We start from the raw sequence: 21,463 nt of genomic DNA, 5'->3' as shown, positions 1-21,463 counted from the left end.
CCTTGGCTTTAGATAGAAAGTTCATTTAAAAATATTTCCTGCAGGGGCACCTGGGTGGCTTAGTTGGTTAAGCTTCTGTCTTTGGCTGAGGTCATTGTCCCAGGGTCCTGGGATCGAGCCCTGCATCGGGCTCCCTGCTCAGTGGGGAGCCTGCTTCTCTTTCTCCCTCTGCCTTCAGCTCCCCCTGCTTGTGTACTTTCCCTCTCTCTCTCTTTCTCTCTCTCTCTCTGTCAAATAAATAAATAAAAATCTTTTTTTTTTTTTTTTTTTTAGGGTTTGGATTATTTTCTTTTCTTTTTTTTTTTTTATTATTAGATTTTATTTATTTATTTGAGAGAGAGAGACAGTGAGAGAGAGCATGAGCAAGGAGAAGGTCAGAGGGAGAAGCAGACTCCCCGTGGAGCTGGGAGCCCGATGCGGGACTCGATCCCGGGACTCCAGGATCATGACCTGAGCCGAAGGCAGTCGTCCAACCAACTGAGCCACCCAGGCGTCCCAATAAATAAAAATCTTTAAAAAAATTTTTTGTTTATTAAAAAAAAAATGGGGGCGCCTGGGTGGCTCAGTGGGTTAAGCCGCTGCCTTCGTCTCAGGTCATGATCTCAGGGTCCTGGGATCGAGTCCCGCATCGGGCTCTCTGCTCGGCAGGGAGCCTGCTTCCTCCTCTCTCTCTCTCTGCCTGCCTCTCTGCCTGCTTGTGATCTCTCTCTGTCAAATAAATAAATAAAATCTTTAAAAAAAAAAAAAAATGTTCCCAGGGCGCCTAGGTAGTTCAGTGGGTTAAAGCCTTTGCCTTGGCTCAGGTCATGATCTCTTGGGGTCCTGGGATCAAGCCCTGTATCGTGCTCTCTGCTCAGCAGGGAACCCGCTTCCTCCCTCTCTCTCTGCCTGCCTCTCTGCCGTCTTGTGATCTCCCTCTCTCTCTCTCTCTGTCAAATAAATAAATTAAAAAAAAAAAAAAGTTCCCTGCAGGGGAGCCTGGGTGGCTCAATTAAGTGTCTGCCTTTGGCTTTAGGTCATGATTCTGTGGTCCTGGGATCAGGCTTCCTGCTCAGCTTGCTTCTTCCTCTTCCTTATGCTCTCTCTTGCTCACTCTCTTTCTCCTAAATAAGTAAATAAAATCTTAAAAAAAAATATTCCCTACATTCTCAGAAATCCAGATTGATAAACTTTATTTCATTCTCCTGAGTTTAGAGAATTGTAGAAAGTGAGTTAGTCTACGATTCAAAGGAGGCTTGAGAGCACATAGTTCATCACTATGATCATAGGACACCTCACCAAAATTTCCAGAATTTGTTTTTGGACCAGCTGCTGTCATAAGCAGTCATAAGGCATAGATGTTAATGAATTAATTTTAGATATGCACAAATTAATTTTTTAAGTGGCTTGTAGCATTGGTATAGATTGCTGTAACTTTTGCGGGGTATGGTAGAAAACTTAAGAATACCCTTTTAGCAAATTTTTGAGTATACAGTTAATATGTTATGCAGTAGGTTTCTAGGACTTACCTTGTATAACTGAGTTTGTACCATTTGACTACAGGGTTCTTATTTTCCCTCTCCCCCCAGGCTACTATTTTACTCTCTCTGTATGAGTTTAAATCTTAAACTTAAGTGAGATCATGTCTGGCTTATTTCACAGCAAAAGGCCTTCCGGGTTCATTTATGTTGTGACAAATGATAGGATTTCCATCTTTTCTTTTTTTTTTAAATTGTGGTAAAATACATATAGCATGAAAGTTACCATCTTAACCATTTTTAAATGTACAGTTCAGTGGTGTTAAGTATATTCATATTGTTGTGCAACCATCATTACCATTCATCTCCTTAATTCATTTCATTTTGTAAAATTGAAACTTTATATCCATTAAATAACTCTGCATTCCCCCTCCCCACCCAGCCCCTGGCAACCACAATTACACTTTCTGTCTATGTGATTTGGCTTCTCTTAAATACTTGATACAAGTGGAATAATACAGAATATGTCTTTCTGTGGTTTATTTCACTTAGCATAATGTTCTCAAGGTTCATCCATGTTGTGGCATATTGTAGAATTTTGAGTCCTTTAAAGGCTTAGTAATATTCCATTGAATGTGTCCACCATATTTTGGTTATCCATTCATCTGTCGATGGACACTTGGGTTGCTTCCATATTTTAGCTACTGTGAATAATGCTGCTGTGAACATGGGTGTACAAGTATGTCTTCAAGACCTTGCTTTTATTCCTTTGCCTATAAACCCAGAATTGGAATTGCTGGATTATATGGTAGTTATGTGGTTTTTGGTTTTTGGTTTTTTTTTTTTGGTAGTTCTGTTTTTAATTTTAATTTTTTTGAAGTTGTTTTTAAATTTTTTTAGAAAAGATTTCATTTATTTAACAGAGAGATCACAGGTAGGTGGGGTGGGGGTGGGTAGACTCCCTGCTGAGCAGAGAGCCCAGTGTGGGGCTTGATCCCAGGACCCTGAGATCATGACCTGAGCTGAAGGAAGAGGCTTAATGTTCCACTGAGTCACCCAGCTGCCCTTTAAATTTTTTAACTTGAAAAATTAAAAATATTTGAAGTCCAGATTGTTCCTTTTTTTTTTTTTTAAAGTTACCTGTGCCATTGATGTCATATCCAGAAATTGCCAGATCCACTGTTGTGAAGCTTCTGTCCTGTTTTCTTCCAAGAGTTTTATTGCTTTAAGTCCCTTTTTCAGTTTTGAGCTAATTTTGTATATGGTGTTAGGTAAGGGCCCAACTTCATTCTTTTGTATGTGGATATCCAGTTTTCCCAGCTCCATTTACTAAAAAAGACTATCCTTTCCCCGTTGAATGGTCTTAGCCTTTTGGCAAAAATCATTTGACCATAAATATAAGGGTTTATTTCTGTGCTTTCTCTTCTGTTTCATTCATCTGTATGCCTTTTTATGCCAGTATTACTGTATTATTGTATATTGTATTACTGTATGGTGCTTACTGTAGCTTTGTAGTTAGTTTTGAAATCAGGAAGTGTGAATTCTCCAGTTTTGTTCTTCATTTTCAGATTGTCTTAGCTATTTGGGATCCCTTGAGATCCATAGGAGTTTTAGGGTGGCCTTTTCTCTTTCTACAAAAAACATTGGGATTTTGATAGGGATTGCATTGAATTTGTAGGTTGCTTTGGGTAATAATGTTCACATTTTAACAACATGAAGTCTTGGAATCCAGAACATGGAATGAGTTTTCCATTTAGGTCTTAATTTCTTTTAGCAATGTTTTCCAGTTTTAATTGTACAAGTTTTTCATCTCCCCGGTAAGTTAATTCATAAGGATTTTTTTGATACTGTTATAAATAGGATTGTTTTCATAATTTTCTTTACAGATTGTTCATGTACAGAAATGCAACTGAAATTTGTGTGTTGACTTTGTATCCTGCTACTTTGTTGAATTCATTAATTCTGACTTTTTATGTGTGTGGAGTTTTCTATATAAGATTATATCATCTGCAGGGGCACCTGGGTGGCTTAATCAGTTAAGCGTCTGCCTTCTGCTCAGGTCATCATCCCAGGGTCCTGAGATCAAGTCCTGCATCAGTCTCCCTGCTCAAGGGGGAGTCTGCTTCTCCTTCTTTCTCTTCCCCTGCTCCTCTCCCTGCTTGTGTGCTCTCTCTCTGTTAAATCAATGAAGTCTGTTTTTTTTTTTTTTTAAGATTTTATTTACTTATTTGACACAGAGAGAGAGAGATCACAAGTAGGTAAAGGCAGGCAGAGAGAGAGGGGGAAGCAGGCTCCCCACTGAGCAGAGAGCCTGATGAGGGGCTCAATCCCAGGACTCTGAGCTTATGACCTGAGCCAAAGGCAGAGGCCCAACCCACTGAGCCACCCAGGTGCCCCTCATGAAGTCTTTAAAAACAAAAATTATATCCTCTGCAAACACATAATTTTACTTCTTTGCCAGTTTGAATGCTCTTTTTTTCTTTCTTTCTTTCTTTCTTTCTTTTTTTTTTTTTTTTTTTTTTTTGAAGAGAGAATATGAGTGGGGAGGGGTAGAGAATGAGAGAGAATCTTAAGCAGACTCCGTGCTCAGCATTGACATGGGGCTCTATCTCACAACCCTGAGATCATGACCTGAGCCAAAATCAAGAGTCAGATGCTTAACTGACTAAGCCACCCGGATGCCCCTGAGTGCTTTCTTTTGCCTACTTGTTCTGATGAGAACTTCTAGTACTTTGTTGAATAGAAGTGAAAAGGACATCCTTGCCTTGTTCTAGATCTTAGCAGAAGAGCTTTCAGTTTTTCCATTGTTGAATGTGATGTTTGCTTTGAGTGTTTCATATATGACTTATATTGTGATAATTTCTCTCTATTCCTAGTTTGTGGGGTGTTTTTATTATGAAAGTTTGTTGAATTTTATGAAATGTTTTTTCTGTATCTGGAAGATCATATGGTTTTTTTTTCCCTTTATTGTATTTATGTGGCATATTACATGGATGATTTTTGTATGTTGAACCATCCCTGCATTCTAGGAATAAGTCCTACTTGGTCATAGTGTATAATCTTTTGGTATGCTGCTAAATTCAGTTTGTTAGTATTTCTTTTTTAGATTTTGTTTATTTGTTAGAAAGAGAGAGAGAGCACAAACAGGGGGTGAGGCAGGCAGAGGGAGAAACAGAGTCCCTGCAGAGCAGGGAGCCTAATGTGGAACTGTATCCCAGGACCCTGGGATTATGACCTGAGCCTAGGGCAGACAGGTTCTTAACCAACTGAGCCACCCAGGTGTCCCAGTTTGTTAGTATTTTGTTGAGAATTTTTTACATCAGTGGTCATTAGGGATATTGGTCTGTAGTTCCTTGTAGTGTCTTTGTTTGGCTTTGATATCAGGGTAATGATAGCTTCATAGAATGAATTGAGAGTTGTTGCTGCCTCTTCATATTTTTGGGAAAGAGGCTGTTCTTTCTTGGGAAATTATTTTATTATTGATTCAGTCACCTTACTAGTTACAGTTGTGTTCAGATTTTCTATTTCTTTATGGTTTATTCTTGTTAGGTTTGTGTTTCTAGGAATTAGTCCATTTCATCTAGATTATCTAATTTATTGGCATACAGTTGTTCAGAGTAGTCTGTTTTTTAAATTCTTTTTAAGTCAGGTTAATTGGGGTACAATTTATATAGAGTAAAATTCACTCTTTTCCCCCCTCCTTACTCCATCACCCAGTTCTCCCATGCCTCCAATCCTCTCCCCTCCAGCAACCCTGAGTTTATTTCCTATGATTAAGAGTCTGTTACTGCTTGTCTCTTTCTCTGATTTTGTCTTGTTTTATTTTTCCCCTCTTCCCCATGATCCTCCGTTTTATTTCTTAAATTCTGCATATGAGTGAGATCATATGATAGTTAATTGTGTAATTGACTTACTTCACTTAGCATAATACCCTCTAGTTCTTTCCATGTCGTTGCAAATGGCAAGATTTTGGGATTTTTGGTGGCTGAGCAGTATTCCATTGTGTCTGTGTGTGTATATATATATATGTATATATATCACATATTCTTTATCCATTTATCTGTCAGTGGACATCCCGGGCTCTTTCCATAATAGGGCTATTGTGGTCATTGCTGCTATAAACATGGGGTGCAGGAGCCCCTTCGGATCACTACATTTGTATCTTTGGGGTAAACACCAAGTAGTGTAATTGCTGGATCATAGAGTAGCTCTATTTTCAACTTCTTGAGGAACCTCCAGCTCTTTCCAGAGGGTTCCCCTTTCTCCACATCCTCATCAACATCTACTGTTTCCTGACTCGTTGATTTTAGCCATTCTGACTGGTGTGAGATGGTATCTCATTGTGGTTTTGATTTGTAGTTCCCTGATGCTGAGTGATGTGGAGGTTTTTTTCATGTGTCTGTTGGCCATTTGCATGTCTTTGGAGAAGTGTCTATTCAAGTCTTCTGCCCATTACTTGATTGGATTATTTGTTCTTTGGGTGTTGAGTTTGGTAAGTTCTTTATAGATTTTGGATACTAGCCCTTTATTTGATATGTCATCTGCAAATAACTTTTGCCATTCTGTTTGTTGTCTTTTGGTTTTGTCTACTATTTCCTTTGCTGTGCAAAAGCTTTTTATCTTGTTGAAGCCCCAGTAGTTAATTTCTGCCTTTGTTTCCTTTGCCCTTGAAGACATGACTTGCTGTGGCTGAGGTCATGCAGGTTGCAGCGTATGTTCTCTAGGATTCTGATGGATTCCTGTCTCACATTTAGGTCTTTCATCTATTTTAAGTCCATGTTTGTCTGTGGTGTAAGGAAATGGTCCAGTTTCATTCTGCTTGTGGCTGTTCAATTTTCCCAACACCACTGTTGAAGAGACTGTCTTTTCCATTAGATATTCTTCCCTGCTTTGTTGAAAAGTAGTTGACCATAGAGTTGGGGTCTATTTCTGGGTTCTCTAATCTGCTGTGTGTCTTTTTTTTTGCCAGTACTATAATATCTTGATGATTAGAGCTTTGTAATGCTTGAAGTCTGGTGATAGTACCAGCTTTTTGGTTTTCTTACTCGTTTTCTTTCTTTCTTTCTTTTTTTTTAAGATTTTATTTATTCATTTAACACAGAGAGAGAGAGAGACCAGGTAGGCAGAGTGGCAGGCAAAGAGAGAGGGGGGAAGCAGGCTCCCCACTGAGCAGAGAACCCAATGCAGGGCTTGATCCCAGGACACTGAGATCATGACCTGAGCTGAGGCAGAGGCCCAATCCATTGAGCTACCCAGGCGCCCCTGGTTTTCTTTTTCAACCTTCCTTTGGCTATGAGGGTCTTTTTGGTTCTATACAATTTTTAGGATTGTTTGTTCCAGCTCTGTGAAAAAAAAGTTGATGCTCTTTGACAGGGATTGCATTGAATCTGTAGATTGCTATAGGTAGCATAGACATTTTAACAATATTTATTCTAATCCATGAGTTTTGAACGTTTTTCCATTTCTTTGTGTCTTCCTCGTTTTTTTTCCTGAGTATTCTATAGTTTTCTGAGTAGAGATCGTTTGGTTAGGTTTATTCCTAGGTATCTTACGGTTTTGGGGTGCAATTATAAAAGGGGTTGACTCCTTAATTTCTCTTTCTTCTGTTTCATTGTTAGTGTATAGAAACATAACTGACTTCTGTGCATTGATTTTTATATCCTTCCACTTTGCTGAATTCCTGTTTGAGTTCTCACAAGTTTGGGGTGGAGTCTTTTGGGTTTTCCACATAGAGAGCCATGTTATCTGCAGAGGGTGAGAGTTTGACTTCTTTGGTGATTTGGATGCTTTTATTTCTTTTTGTTGTCTGATTGTTGAGGCTAGGACTTGTAGCACTGTGTTGAACTACAGTGGTGATAGTAGACATTCCTGCCATGTTCCTGATCTTAGGGGGAAAGCTCTCAGTTTTTCCCCATTGAGGATGATATTTCCTGTGTGCTTTTTGTATGTGGCTTTTATGATACCGAAGTATGTTCCCTCTGTTCCTACACTCTGAAGAGTTTTAATCAAGAAAGGATGCTGTACTTTGTCAAATGCTTTTTCTGCATGTATTGAAAGGGTCATATGGTTCTTTTCCTTCTTTTTATTAATGTAGTATATCACTTTGATTTTTGGATGTTGAACCACCCTTGCAGCCCAGGAATAAATCCCACTTGGCTGTGGTGAATAATTCTTTTAATATACTGTTGGATCCTATAGGCTAATATATTGGTGAGAATTTTGACATCCATATTCATCAGGGATATTGGTCTGTAATTCTCCTTTTTAGTGGAGCATTTAGTTTTAGGATCAAAGTAATACTGGCCTCATAGAAAGAGTTTGGGAATTTTCCTTCCATTTCTGGTTTTTGGAACAGCTTCGGAAGAATAGGTATTAATTCTTTAAATGTTTGATAGAATTCTCCTGGGAAACCATCTGGCCCTGGACTCTTGTTTGTTGGGAGGTTTTTGCTTACTGCTTCAATTTCCTTGCTGGTTATGGGTCTGTTCAGGTTTTCTGTTTCTTCTTCAGTTTTGGTAGTTTATTTGTGTCTAGGAATGCATCCATTTCTTCCAGATTGTCTAAGTTCAGAGTACCCTTACAATCCTCTTTATTTTTGTAGAATTGATAGCAATGTCTCCAGTTTCATTTCTGATTTTAGTGGTTTGAATCTTCTGTTTTTTTTCCTAAACTATCTAGCTAAAGGTTTAATTTTGTTGATCTTCTCAAAGAGCCAAGTACTAGTTTTATTTTAATTTTTCTGTGTTCTGTTTTCTATTTTTTAAAATCTCTGCTGTAATCTTTATTTCCTTCCTTCTGTTTGCTTTAGTTTGTTGTTCTCCTAGTTCCTCACATTATAAAGTTAGTTTGTTGAGTTCTTTATTTTTAATGTCAGTGTTAATAGTTTTAAATTTCTCCCTTAGTGCTGCTTTTGCTGCATCCCATAAGTTTTGATATGTTGTGTTTTTGTTTTCATTCATCCCTAAGTATTTTCCAGTTTCCCTTTTAATTTCTCCTTTGACCCATTGGTTGTTTTAAAGTATTCCTTAGTTTCCACAGTTTTGTAAATTTTCCAGTTTTCCTTTTGTTACTCATTTCTAACTTTATCTTGTAGTCAGAAAAGCTAATTTGTATGGTATCTATCTTTTAAAAATCTGTTGAGACTATTTGTTGCTTCACATGTCATGGTCTATCCTGGTAAATGTCCCATGTGTACTTGTGAAGAGTATTTATACTGTTGTTGGGTAGAGTGTTCTGTATATGTCTGTTAGATCCTGTTGGTTTATTTTTTGAAGTTCTCTGTTTCCTTATCTTTTGTCTGGTTGTTCTGTCAATTGTTGTGGGTGGAAATTGAAGTCTTTAAGTGAAATCTTTTGTCAGTTTTGATTGTGTTTTATTAGGTGTGCAAATGTTTATAATTGTAACAATTGCTAACTTGAGCCTATTATTAATGTATAATGTCCTTTTGTGTCTCTTGAAACCTTTTTTGTTTTAAAATGTATGTTGTCTCATATTAGTATAGCCACCCTTGCTCTTGGTTACTGTTTGCATGGTATGTTTTTCCCTCTTCCTATTTTCAACCTGTTTGGGTCTTAGCATCTCAGTTGCTTGTAGACAATTGGATTATATATTTTTATGCATTTTTGACAATCTCTGTCTTTATTGGAGAGTTTAATCTATTTACGTTTAAAGTAGTTATAGAGGGGCACCTGGGTGGCTCAGTGGGTTAAGCCTCTGCCTTTGGATTAGGTCATGATCTCAAGGTCCTAGGATTAAGCCCTGAATTGGGCTCTCTGCTCAGTAGAGAGCCTGCTTCCCCCCCCCCCACCTGCTGCTCTGCCTACTTGTGATCTCGCTCTCTCTCTGTCAAATAAATAAATGTTTAAAAAAAAAAAAAAGGAGGGGCACTTGGGTGGCTCAGTAGGTTAATCCTCTGCCTTAGGCTTGGGTCACGGTCCCAGGGTCCTGGGATCAAGCCCCACATCGGGCTCTCTGCTCAGCAGGGAGCCTGCTTCCTCCTCTCTCTCTGCCTGCCTCTCTGCCTACTTGTGATCTCTGTCAAATAAATAAATAAAATCTTTTAAAAAAAAGTAATTGTAGGGGCGCCTGGGTGGCTCAGTGGGTTAAGCCGCTGCCTTCGGCTAAGGTCATGATCTCAGGGTCCTGGGATCGAGCCCCGCATCGGGCTCTTTGCTCAGCAGGGAACCTGCTTCCTCCTCTCTCTCTGCCTGTCTCTCTGCCTGCTTGTCATCTCTCTCTGTCAAATAAATAAATAAAATCTTTAAAAAAAAAAAAGTAATTGTAGATAATGTCATTATGCTTATTTATCTTTTAGTTGTTGATGTCACAAAGTTGTCTGTACATTGCATGCCCCAGAACATAAACTAATAGTCCTTTTTTGTGTGTGTATGTGTGTGTGTGTCAGAGAGAGAAAGAGAGAGAATGTATTATTAAAGGCAGGGAGGAGCAGCAGGCAGGGGGAGAAGCAGGCTCTCCACTGAGCAAGGAGCCAGATATGGGACTCAATCCCAGAACCATGGGATCTTGACCCGAGCCAAAGGCAGACACTCCACTGACTGAGCTACCTGGGCTTCCCTAATAATCCTTTTAAATGGATTAGGGTTCTAAATTAAGTAGGTAATAAGGCTTGATTTACAAACCAAAGTTACAATAATATTAGCTTTTGCATTAATAATTGTGTTTTTTCCCTTAAAATGTGTTAGTCGGTTAAATCATGTAGAAAACAAGAAGCCCAATTATAGACCATTGTTAAAACAATAGTAGCTTTGGGGGCACCTATCTGGCTCAGTTGGTAGAGCATGGGACTCTTGTTCTCAGGGTTGTAGATTTTAGCCCCATGTTGGGGGTAGAGATTACTTTGAAAAAAAAAAAAGGTAGGTTTTATAGTTGCCCATGTATTTACTGCAGATCTTTATTTCTCCCTATGGCTTCGATTTACTATATAGTCTCCTTTCATTTCACGTTGCAGGATATCTTTGAGTACTTCTTGGATGACTGACTGATCCATGAACTTCCTCAGCTTTTACCTATTTGGAAATGTCTTAATTTCTTGCTAACTTCTGAAGGGCATTTTTGCTAGATATAGGATTCTTGGTTGACAAGTTTTTTTCTTTTAGCACTTGGAATCTATTGGTTCACTGTCTTCTGGTCTCCAAAGCTGCTGATGAGATACCTGTTCGTGATCTTATTGAGGATCTCTTGTACCTGTTGATTCACTTCTCTTGTTACTTTCAAGATTCTCTGTCTTTGGCTATTGAAGTTTGATATTCTCATGTGAGTCTCATTGAGTTCATCTTGGAATTTATTGAGCTTTTGTTTCTATTCATGTCTTTATCAAAGTTGGGAAGTTTGCAGCCATTATTTTTTCATGTTCTCTCTGCCCCTTTCTTCTTTCCTTCTGGAATTTTCACGTGGATGTGTTGGTCCAGTTGATGGTGTCCAGCAGGCTTCAATCTTTTTTCATTATGTTCCTTAGACTAAGTGATTTTCATTGTCCTGTCTTAAAAGTTTAATGATTCTTTCTTCTACCTGTTCAAATCTATGTTTTAATCCCTTTGGTGGATTTTTCATTGCAGTTACCGTACTTCTCAGCTCCAGTTTCTTTTTTTTTTATATTTCCATTTTGTTCATATATTCCTTTACTCGATACTTACATACTTCTCCATACTTCCATTAAGTAATTTGAGTATCTTTAGGGGAGTTTTTGTTTGTTTGTTTGTATGTTTTAAGATTTTATTAGTTATTTGACAGAGATCACAAGTAGGCAGAGAGGCAGGCGGCGGGTGGGGAAGCAGGCTCCCTGCTGAGCAGAGAGCCTGATGTGGGGCTCCATCCTAGGACCTGGGATCATGACCTGAGCTGAAGACAGAGGCTCTAACCCACTGAGCCCTACCCAGGAGCCCCTTTAAGGGAGTTATTTTAAAGTCTTTGTGTGGTAGTTCTGCCATTAGGTCCTTTTCAGGGACAGTTTCTGTTGATTTATTTTTTTCCTTTGAATGGGTCATACTTTTGTATTTCTTAAAATGCTTTGTAATTTTTTTGTTGAACACTGGACATTCTAATATAATAACGTGGTAACTGTGGAAATCAGATTCCCAGGCTTTTCTGTTTTTTGTTATTATTTTTGGATGGGGGTTGGATTTGATTTGGGGTGGTGTCTCTGCTGAGGATCAGCCTGAGGTGTAAACTTAAGGTATTCTCACTTGTTTTGTGAGTTTTTCCCTGGGAGCGTGTGATCAAAATTTTCTAATTTTCTCTGTACATGCTTTTTTTTTTTTTTTTTTTAATATCTTGCTCTTAATGTCTGGCTCCCAAAAGAGGAAAAAAGCAAAAAATGAAGGGGAGAAGAAAAGGTGCTGGTCCTTTAAGTCCCTTGAGAGTCACTTTAGCCAGAGGGCCAGGAGCTTGCAGCAGTAGAGGGAGGAGCCTTAACAGTGGCTGCCTGTCTCTTAGTCTGTACTCTTTTGTCAGAAGCTGCAATCAGGGATCAGAGCACAGAAACTGCTGTTTGCAGGAGAGTCATTTTTGCTGGTACTGGCTCTCCCAGAATGCAAGCTGTCTCCATTGTGGCTGGGGTAGGAGATGGGTAGTTGCTAATGTGCTGAAAGGTGAAATTGATGTAAATTACTCCAATTTACTGTTCAAGACTTACCCCAAAAGTTGCAAGCCTTTAACAGACTCCAGTGTCCCAAAATAGTTACATCAGACAAATTCTATCAGTGCAGTTGTTGTCTGAGGGGAGAGATTCCTGGTGCTTCCTACTCTGATATTTTCCTAGAATCCTCCTCCTCCTCTGCTAAGGCTAAGTGTGATTTCGTTGTGCTTCTGTACCACATTTTGCTTATATATTATCCATTATCCATTAATGGACATTTGAGTTGCTTCCATATCTTGGCAATTGTGAATAATGATGCAGTGAACATGGGAGTTCAGAGATCTTGAGGTCTTGTTTGTATGACTCTTGACTGAAGGTTTTCAAAATCTTACTTCTAATGGTTATAATTAATGATTTTAGAGTAGCCTCCTGCCTATGGGCTACCCAGAACTTCCACTGTTGCAGCAAGCACAGTCTCTTCATTCCAGTTCCCCCCTCACCCCCCCATTTTATGAATTACCTGAGGTGAAGAGATGTCATTTGCTTCATTCTAGGCATACCAGGCTGCCAGGAAGACAAAAGCAGATGATCGAGGAACAGATGAAAACACTTCAGAGCAGACAATTCTCAATATGATTTCCCAGAGCTCTTCAGACACAACTATTGCAGGTTTAATGAGCATGTCAACTTCTTCTGCAAGTGCAGTGCCTTCCGTTCCAGCCACTGAAGAGTCATCCAGCAACTTAAGCAATGTGGAGATGTTGCAGGGCGAGCGTTGGCTGTCCTCCCAACCTCCTTTTAAACTGGAACCTGCTCAGGGTCATCGGACTAGTGAGAATTTAGCACTTATGGGAGTTGATCATTCTTTGCAACAGGATGGTTCGAATGCATTTATTTCCCAGAAGCAGAATAGTAAGAGTGTGCCCTCAGCTAAAGTGTCACTGAAAGAATACCGTGCAAAACATGCAGAAGAGTTGGCTGCCCAGAAGAGGCAGCTGGAGAACATGGAGGCCAATGTGAAGTCACAGTATGCATATGCTGCCCAGAATCTCCTGTCACACCATGATAGCCATTCTTCAGTCATTCTAAAAATGCCCATAGAGGGCTCGGAAAACCCCGAGCGGCCTTTTCTGGAAAAGGCTGACAAAGCAGCTCTCAAAATGAGAATCCCAGTGGCAAGTGGAGATAAAGCTGCCTCTTCAAAACCAGAGGAGATAAAAATGCGCATTAAAGTCCATTCTGCGGCTGACAAGCACAATTCTGTAGAGGACAGTGTCACAAAGAGCCGAGAGCACAAAGAAAAGCACAAGACTCACCCATCTAATCATCATCATCATCATAATCACCACTCACACAAGCACTCTCACTCACAGCTTCCAGCTGGTACTGGGAACAAACGTCCAGGTGATCCAAAACACAGTAGCCAGACAAGCACCTTAGCACACAAAACCTATAGCTTGTCTAGTTCTTTCTCCTCTTCCAGTTCTACTCGCAAAAGGGGCCCCCCTGAAGAGACTGGAGGGGCAGTGTTTGATCATCCAGCTAAGATTGCCAAGAGTACTAAATCCTCTTCCATAAATTTCTCCTTCCCTCCTCTTCCTACAATGGCCCAGTTGCCTGGGCATAGCTCAGACACAAGTGGCCTTCCCTTTTCACAGCCCAGCTGTAAAACTCGAGTTCCTCATATGAAACTGGATAAAGGGCCCACTGGGGCCAATGGTCACAATGCAACCCAAACAATAGACTATCAAGATACTGTGAATATGCTTCATTCCCTTCTCAGTGCCCAGGGTGTCCAGCCCACTCAGCCCCCTGCATTTGATTTTGTTCATTCTTATGGTGAATATCTGAATCCACGGGCTGGTGGAATGTCCTCCAGATCTGGCAATACAGACAAACCCCGGCTACCACCTCTTCCATCAGAACCTCCTCCACCACTTCCTCCCCTTCCTAAGTAAAAAAGAAAAAGAAGAGGAGAAAAAAACTTCCTTAAAAACAACTTTTTTTTTTTTTTTTAAACTACTGATTCTGGACTAAGGAAATTACTTCCCTTATGAAATATGTCACACTTCTTGGACTAGGGAATAAGTAATATTGACATGCAGGTGGGAGGGTGGTAGAGGGGCTTGGTTATTATATCTACTGCCTCAGAAATTGAACTATTTTGTTATAGTTTTTACTGGTATTAGAGAGGTGAGAATGTGTTGAAGCTGTGAAGGATTAAGAATACTTTCTCTGTTCTTGGCCTCTCCACCTCCTAATTAGGTTGATTAGAGTTGATGTCTTCCCTCTTCTGGCCAGGACTGAAATATGGAGGGTTTGTTTTATCAAACAGTTGTGGATCCTTTTGGTGTTTAATATATCAGAAGAGTGGAAGTATTTAAACGTCAAAATCTTTTAAGAGACTTTAAAAAAATAATTTAAAGAAAGTAAGTTATCTGTTTAGTTTTTTTTATATCATCCGGGGCAGGAGGGAATAGGGATTTTGCTGTGTGTATGAGATACATAGCAATGACTCCTGGGGGGTGGGATTGGAGGGTGGGGGGGCTGTATAGGGGGGATGGGAGGATAGGCTTTTGCCCTTGAGTTCTGTCTGATAGGCTCCGGCCACTTGAAGTGTTGAGACCTTTAAGTATGTAAGTGTGGGTATGTGTGGTTTTAAGCGTGTGTGTTTAAAATCATGTTTTATCTTTCCCTCCCTGTCCCTCACCGTTTTCACTTCCCAACAGTCTACTAGAGAGAACACGGTGTGGCCTTTAGAGCATAAAGGAAGGAAGAGGCATGTGTTAGCATGGTATTTTCCCGTTTCTTTATGTTGTAATTGAGTGGTAACCTTCTAAATTCTAGTTTGGGCAAGTGTAGCCAGTGGCCTGATTCTGGACTCCATTACAAAAACTTGCCTTTTATCCCCTTTTTCTTTTTGATGCAGAAGAAAGGTGGGGTTGAGGAAGAAGGATTGGAGAGCAAGGCTGGCTTCTGCCCTACAGAATTGGGTGTGTCTTTTTTTTCAAGTTAGGCTTTGGGAAAGTGTTCAAGTGAGAGCAATCTCAGGGTCTCTGAAGGGAAGGGGGATGTGCTCTATATTCTGCCTCTGAAAGCCCAGACCATATATGAGAATAGTTCTGGGAGAAGCCATGGACTTAGGGGATACTGAAAACAATGAAATTGTGATTGGGTATTTTTAGGATATTGTATTTTAAATTGCATTATGAATGTAAGACTTGCTTTTTTTTTTTTTTTTTTTTTTGTATATCTGAAGGGAAACAGCTGCATCCTTAATTTTTGCAACCTTAATTTTGCAACCTGATTTCAGAGATTGGAACTTGTGAATTTAACAGTACTGGTGTCATGAGGGTGAGCAAGCCTAGCCCACAGATGCAGGTTGTCCATCTTTGGTGGCTTTAGTTTCTAGGCAGGGGTTTTTCAGTAGATTTCTAAGAGTCGTTTAAAAAAAAAAAAAAATCAGGAGTCATGGGTGCTTGATTATCCCAGATTTCTGGATAACTGGTGTTCAGGATGCCAATACTCAAAGCTCAACACTTGTTGAGGAAAGAAATCTCAAGGGACTAGAAAGAATTCTAAGCCAGGTTGTCTAACTGAAAATGCCACTAAGCCACAGATCATTTGATGTGGTGTTCTTTGGTCTTCATGGTATTTTTTGCTATTGAAAAGATGATGCAATTTGAATTTGTCTTGCTGTTTTTAGTGTAGCTTCCTTTACACCAAATATTCTGTATAGAAAAATTGAATATTTTTCATTGGAAGTTATAGGGAGATAGGAGTTGTACATGTGCTGCTGCTTGCCAGGAACAGGTTGGGGAGAAAACTGAGGCAGTTGGAGTTGTTGATGCACTGGCCTAATACAGGAAGGAATTTGTACAGTAAATCTTAAGGTGAATTAATGTCCTGCATCTCTGCATATTTGAACTGTCTAGGGTGCCTGCCATTGCTGTGTAAAATGAGCGCTCTGCTGACCTATAAACCAGTAATATTTAGAATGTTACTTCATTTTCACTGATGGCATTTTCCTCTATACCCCTGGTATTTTCTGTTGTGCTAGGTGGTTGGTAGAAGTGTGATGTGTTTACTAAATCTAGGCTTTCTATTTGTTTAGATTTTGTTTGGTGAAGTCTGCTTTCCTTCCTGAGCTTCCCAAAAGTTTATTTAGTTTGGATCTATATCTTTGTGGAATTGATCATTGATTTGATTATGAAAATGTCTTTTCCAGTGTTCAAGATTTTCTCACCAAATGTCACGTATATTCTAATTGTGTGCACTCCTTCACCACAGAGGCAGACATATCCACTTGGCCTCAAAGCAGTTCTCCATGGCATCTGTGGTTAGTTCCTTAGACCTTTTGTCAGGAGTGAACTAGAAAAAGTGCTTACTAGAGCCCAAGAACTGCTTTGTGCTGTGCAGTCTGGCCTTTGCACTAGTAGTTCATTGCTGATGTAGGTCAATTTAAAGACTTCTGTATTAATGCCTCCTGATACTGTTTTAAGATATCTACAGTGTCTGCTTTTAGATCTCTGTATATGTCCTGAATGTCCTGTGTGCTCTGCATGAAGTTGCTGCATTTGGGTTAGCAGATAGGCTTGTCAACTAGCATGCATATTTTTCTAATTACATAGACCTAGGCTTCAAAGGGTTGTGTTGTTTCTAAAACTCTATTTTCTCTATGCTCACACCTTTGAAGGATGAGAAATGGAATTTATACATCCAAAGTTAGTCTAGTTAAACATGGCTTTTTTCCTCCTTTTAACCTAGACTATCAAGGATAAGTGGTGGTAAGCAGGCCTGGAGCCTCAAGTTCTATAAATCTCATTACTAAAACCTTGCGTGACTCTTATGTTGTCAAAAACAAACACCTGTGGAATGTCCTTAGGGCTTTTAATCAGATACCTGTGTTGCTGTTGGCTGAACTCCAGTGAAGCATTAATTTAAAGCTAAATTGTTCTTCTGCAACTTCAGTTATGCTTTTTCAGTTTAGAAAATATGTAAGAATTAGTCTAAGCTGCTCACTCATGAATCAGTGTGTTTCCATATCTGAGACTCTCAGCTTCCTTTTTTTTTTTTTGAATGATTCTGTGTTTTGATTCAGTGTGTCATTTTTCATAGTTCTGTATTATTGGCTTCACCAGTGTTGATAGAAAAAAATTTTTTTAAATCTCCAGTTGGAAACAGCAATGGATTAGGATATAGAAATAAAATCATGGTAACATCAGTGCTGGATTTCCTTAAGCTTCTGCTACCTAATTCCCCATGTTGAAAATGCATACCCCTCATACTTTGCTTTTGGACAAAGGCAATTAGAGGGGCCTTAGCCCAGTACAGTAGGATTTTAAAGATCTTTGCCTCCTAGGGAGGGAGGGAGGAAAAGGAAAAAAAAAATATCTTTGCCTCCCCTCCCCCAAATAAATGTGGGAACTTGGGAGCAGATTAATTTTTTAAAAAGATTATTCTAGTATCAGTTATTTTGATACTAATGCTAGGAAAAGGGATATTCTAGAACATCTTGAAGTTGGAATACAAATATTATCTTGGGTTTTGGAGAATTTAAGCAGTCTATGCAACCCTTTACATGGTGAGAAATAAGCCCTTTGCAGTCCCAACTAAGCTTTCAGTGACTTTAATACCTCCCTAGATTTCCTGTGTTGCTGCTTGTTAACACCCAGCTTTTAACTGAGTGTTTGCTCCTGATGGTTTGAGAAATGTTCATGTTGTATCACACTATCAAGTTTTATTTTGTCTTTTATCCCTCTGTGGGTGTAAGTTTGAAACAAGCATGGTACTGTAATCCTACCTGATAGAGTGGTCTGGAATGAGAATTATTTTCTAACTGGGAGACCCTTCCATTTTAATGTTTGTAAAGTTTTTAATATGAGCTTGGCATTGGAAAAGGGAGGGAAAGAAAATGTTTACTAAAAAGCAGCGCCTGCTCTTCCCCTTTATGCGTGCATATTTATGGTTGAATGAAAAGATGAGAAAGACTCTTGGGTTTTCTGTGTCCATGTTAAGCATGGAGAGGGATGCTTGACAGCATGCTAATTGAAGCCAGAGCAAGTATGTCTCCATCAGGTTATCAGGAACTCTTCAGTTGAATGCTGAGGACCTAACTAGTTAATGGTAGATCACATTGGAATTGGTTGCAAGATGGAAGTGCTGTCTGGGTTAAGCACCCAAAGAAAAGAATGCAGCAGCCTAACATAGTGTTAACCTAGGTTTCTGGGTTTGAAACTGACCTTTCCCTTACCCTACTCTGCACACCTGAAACTGTCCGTTTTCTTATCAGACCAAAGAGCAAAGAAGAAAAAAAAGAGTAAAATACTTTACCAATCTATGTCACTCAGGTACAATTTTGTGGTAATATTTTTGTCTGTTTTCTTTGTATTGCTCTAAAGAGTCCTTTCTCAGCATACTACTCTGCTGTTGCCTCTGTCCTCCTTGGGGCACCTCAGTTCTGGATGCTACCCCTGGGATCTCTACTGCTGTTATGTGATTGATAGGATGTAAGTGACCATTACAGTAAGGGCTCTTTGTAAAAAATTCAAACACATTTTTAAAAAATTTAAAAAAGGATGTTGTATACATTTTATAGTCTGGCTATCAGTTTGATATCTTGCTGTCAAGTATGTTTCTCAATCTGTATTTATCCATCCCATCAATAAATGTTAATGATAAAACACTCACCTGATTGTTGTTTATGTGTCCTAAGTCTTCGAATTAGTCTTTAACTGTCATTTTACTGTTAGGATTACAGTTTTCAGTTTGGGTAGTAGTGTGTGCTTTCTGACCACAAGATCCTGTGGGAATTAAGTCCGTTGGAAAGACCTAAGATTTGGTTGTCACAGTGAACCTGGTAGTATAAAGTATGATGTAGTCAGAGGGGGAAAAAAAACCCTCACTCAGTACAGCATTCTTGGTGATGCCTGGGAAAATTGATAGTAAATACTCTTCCTGGAAGATAAAAAAATCACACACACAAGGTAAATCTTGTGAATTACACACTTTTGAAGGAAAAGAATTCCTTTTTTTTTTTTTTTTTAAGATTTTATTTATTTATTTATCAGAGAGAAAGCATAAGCAGGCAGAGGCAGAGAAAGAAGCAGGCTCCCCGCTGAGCAAGGAGCCCTACACAGGACTCAATCCTAGGATCCTGGGATCATGACCTGAGCCAAAGGCAGCAGCTTAATCAACTGAGCCACCCAGGTGTCCCAGGAAAATAATTCTTATGTTAAAATACTCCACAAACTTCTAACACAAAGTAGCAGAAGCTATAGTTTAAAGGGGAAAAAAGATCAATTTGATGGAATGAATGATGTACACTTCTGGAAAAAAAAATTACTCGAGTTCTGGTCATCCTTCCATTTTCTAAAATAAGACAAGATTTTTTGATTTCTGTGCCTCTCCTGAAACTTTGTGGAAGTTGCTAACATTTTAGGAATTCTGTTCTGGTTTGAATGGAAGAAAGGAGAAGTAAATGAAGAATGTAGGAATGGGTGATTTGCTTTTGTTTACTATCAACTGTCATCCTTGGCAGTAGATAAGATAGGAATCTGCATGAAGGTGGTGTGCAACTGGATCTCTGTTAATAGGGCTTGTTAAACTATTTGATACAGAGTTAGGCTTCATCTTATAGTCTGTGTTTATCATGATTCTTGTCTCCCGTGGCACTTGATAGTGGAATAAGATAGACGATCTCTATCATTCAGTGATCTGAGGAAAGTTTGAAGCCCTTTCTATGTCTTGCGTGGATTGTAGTTACAGTATAAGAGGCATGTATTTACTGCGATCTGTTGCTCTGGGGCCTATTTCTGAACTGATTTGGTTTATGTCACATGTCCTACTTGTGCTGCCTTTTTTTGCACTGTGGTATATTAGCCCCTTCGTTTCATATAACAAACAGGTAGCCAAAAAACCACAGTGATAAAAAACAAGTTAAAATGAATACTAGACTTTTTCTGAAGAGTGGTTTCAGGTACTTTCCTGCCTTAAATTTATTCATTCATTAGAAAATAGTACCTATCAACTGCTATGTACTGTTTACTGATGGGAATGCGGCAGTAAACTTATCAAACATCCTGCCCTCATAGAACTTATACATTGTAGTTGTAGGGGAGACAAATAAGTAAAACTTAGTGTGTTCAATACTAAGTGCTTTGGAGAATGTAAAGCAGAGAAAGGGCGATAGAGATGTTTTGTGTGTCTGTGTGTAGCTAAGTAGAGCTCTTGAAATTGGAAATAAGATAGCTCGGAAGGAAGGACTCATGAAATTACAGTTTAGCAAAGATCCAAAAGAGGTGAGAGAGGAAGCCATGAGAATAGCTGGGTTACCCCATGTTCTTATGAACATTATGGGCTCATTCCAGGAAACAAGTGCAAGGTTCTGAGGTGAGAACATGCTGGTATGTGTGAGAAATTGCAAGGAGGCCAGTATAGCTAATACAGATACAAGTGAGGAGAGAATAGTAGAATATGTGGTTAGAGAGGCAGTGGAAGAAGGCTGGTTACTGTATGGCCTCGTAAGCCAGTATGGAGACAGTGAAATGCACCACTGAAAAGCTTTGAGCAGAAAAGTGACATCTGGCTTAGGTGTTAAAGTGTTCATTTGGCCTGCTGTGTTTATTTATTTATTTTTTTAAAAGATTTTATTTGAGAGAGAGCAAGTGAGAGAACACAAGCGGGTGTGGGGTGGGACAGAGGGAGAGGGAGAAGCAGGCTCCCCATTAAGCAGGGAGCCCAGTATGGAGGTGGATCCCACGAGTCCAGGATCATGAGCGGAAGGGAGATGCTTAACCAACTGAGCTACCCAGGCACCCCTGGCCTGCTGTATTTAAGATGGTTTTCACAATAATTAAGGTAAGAGATGAAAGCGGCTTAGACCAGATAATGAGAAGTTATATATCTTTCAGTAGGAGCCAGTAGGATCTGCTGTAGGGTTGAAGAGTAGTCACAGATGATTACCAGTGTTTGGCCTAACCAACTGCAAAGATAGAGTTGTCATACTGAGATGAGGATGACTTACAGAAAGGAGTTTGGCCTTCATTCATACTCTCTGTCATGCGTGCACACACACAAACCTCTTTCTCTACGATTGGCTCCCCAAACCCCAAATTCTCAAAAAATCTATTTCCTTCAAGTATTCATCTTTGCCAAATTCTATTTACAAACAGCCTCAGGTCCACTTTAACCTATTCAATAGCTAACAAAGTGTTCAGTGGCTTAAAAACAGCCATCTAGGGGCGCCTGGGTGGCTCAGTGGGTTAAGCCTCTGCCTTCGGCTCAGGTCATGATTTCGGGGTCCTGGGATCGAGCCCCGCATCAGGCTCTCTTCTCAGCAGAGAGCCTGCTTCCTCCTCTCTCTCTGCTTGCCTCTCTGCCTACTTGTGATCTCTCTCTCTCTGTCAATAAA

The 21,463-nt window shown here is 39.6% G+C and overlaps 1 protein-coding gene across 4 annotated transcripts in view; it reads left to right on the top strand.

The window, feature by feature from the left end:
- Positions 1-18,740, top strand: part of CCNT1 (cyclin T1) — a 36,806-nt gene extending 18,066 nt beyond the window's left edge. For all 4 annotated transcript variants that reach the window (XM_082741132.1, XM_082741133.1, XM_082741134.1 and 1 more), the window contains one exon: positions 12,606-18,740. In XM_082741132.1, the coding sequence (XP_082597258.1) occupies positions 12,606-14,009 (1,404 nt within the window). In that variant the 3' untranslated portion in view covers positions 14,010-18,740. The remainder of the gene's footprint in view (positions 1-12,605) is intronic.
- The last annotated feature ends 2,723 nt before the right edge of the window (positions 18,741-21,463 follow it).

The sequence above is a fragment of the Mustela nivalis genome, assembly GCF_964662115.1.
Source record: "Mustela nivalis genome assembly, chromosome: 7".
NCBI classification, from domain to species: Eukaryota; Metazoa; Chordata; class Mammalia; order Carnivora; family Mustelidae; genus Mustela; species Mustela nivalis.
This window is presented reverse-complemented; position numbering and strand designations above follow the sequence as displayed.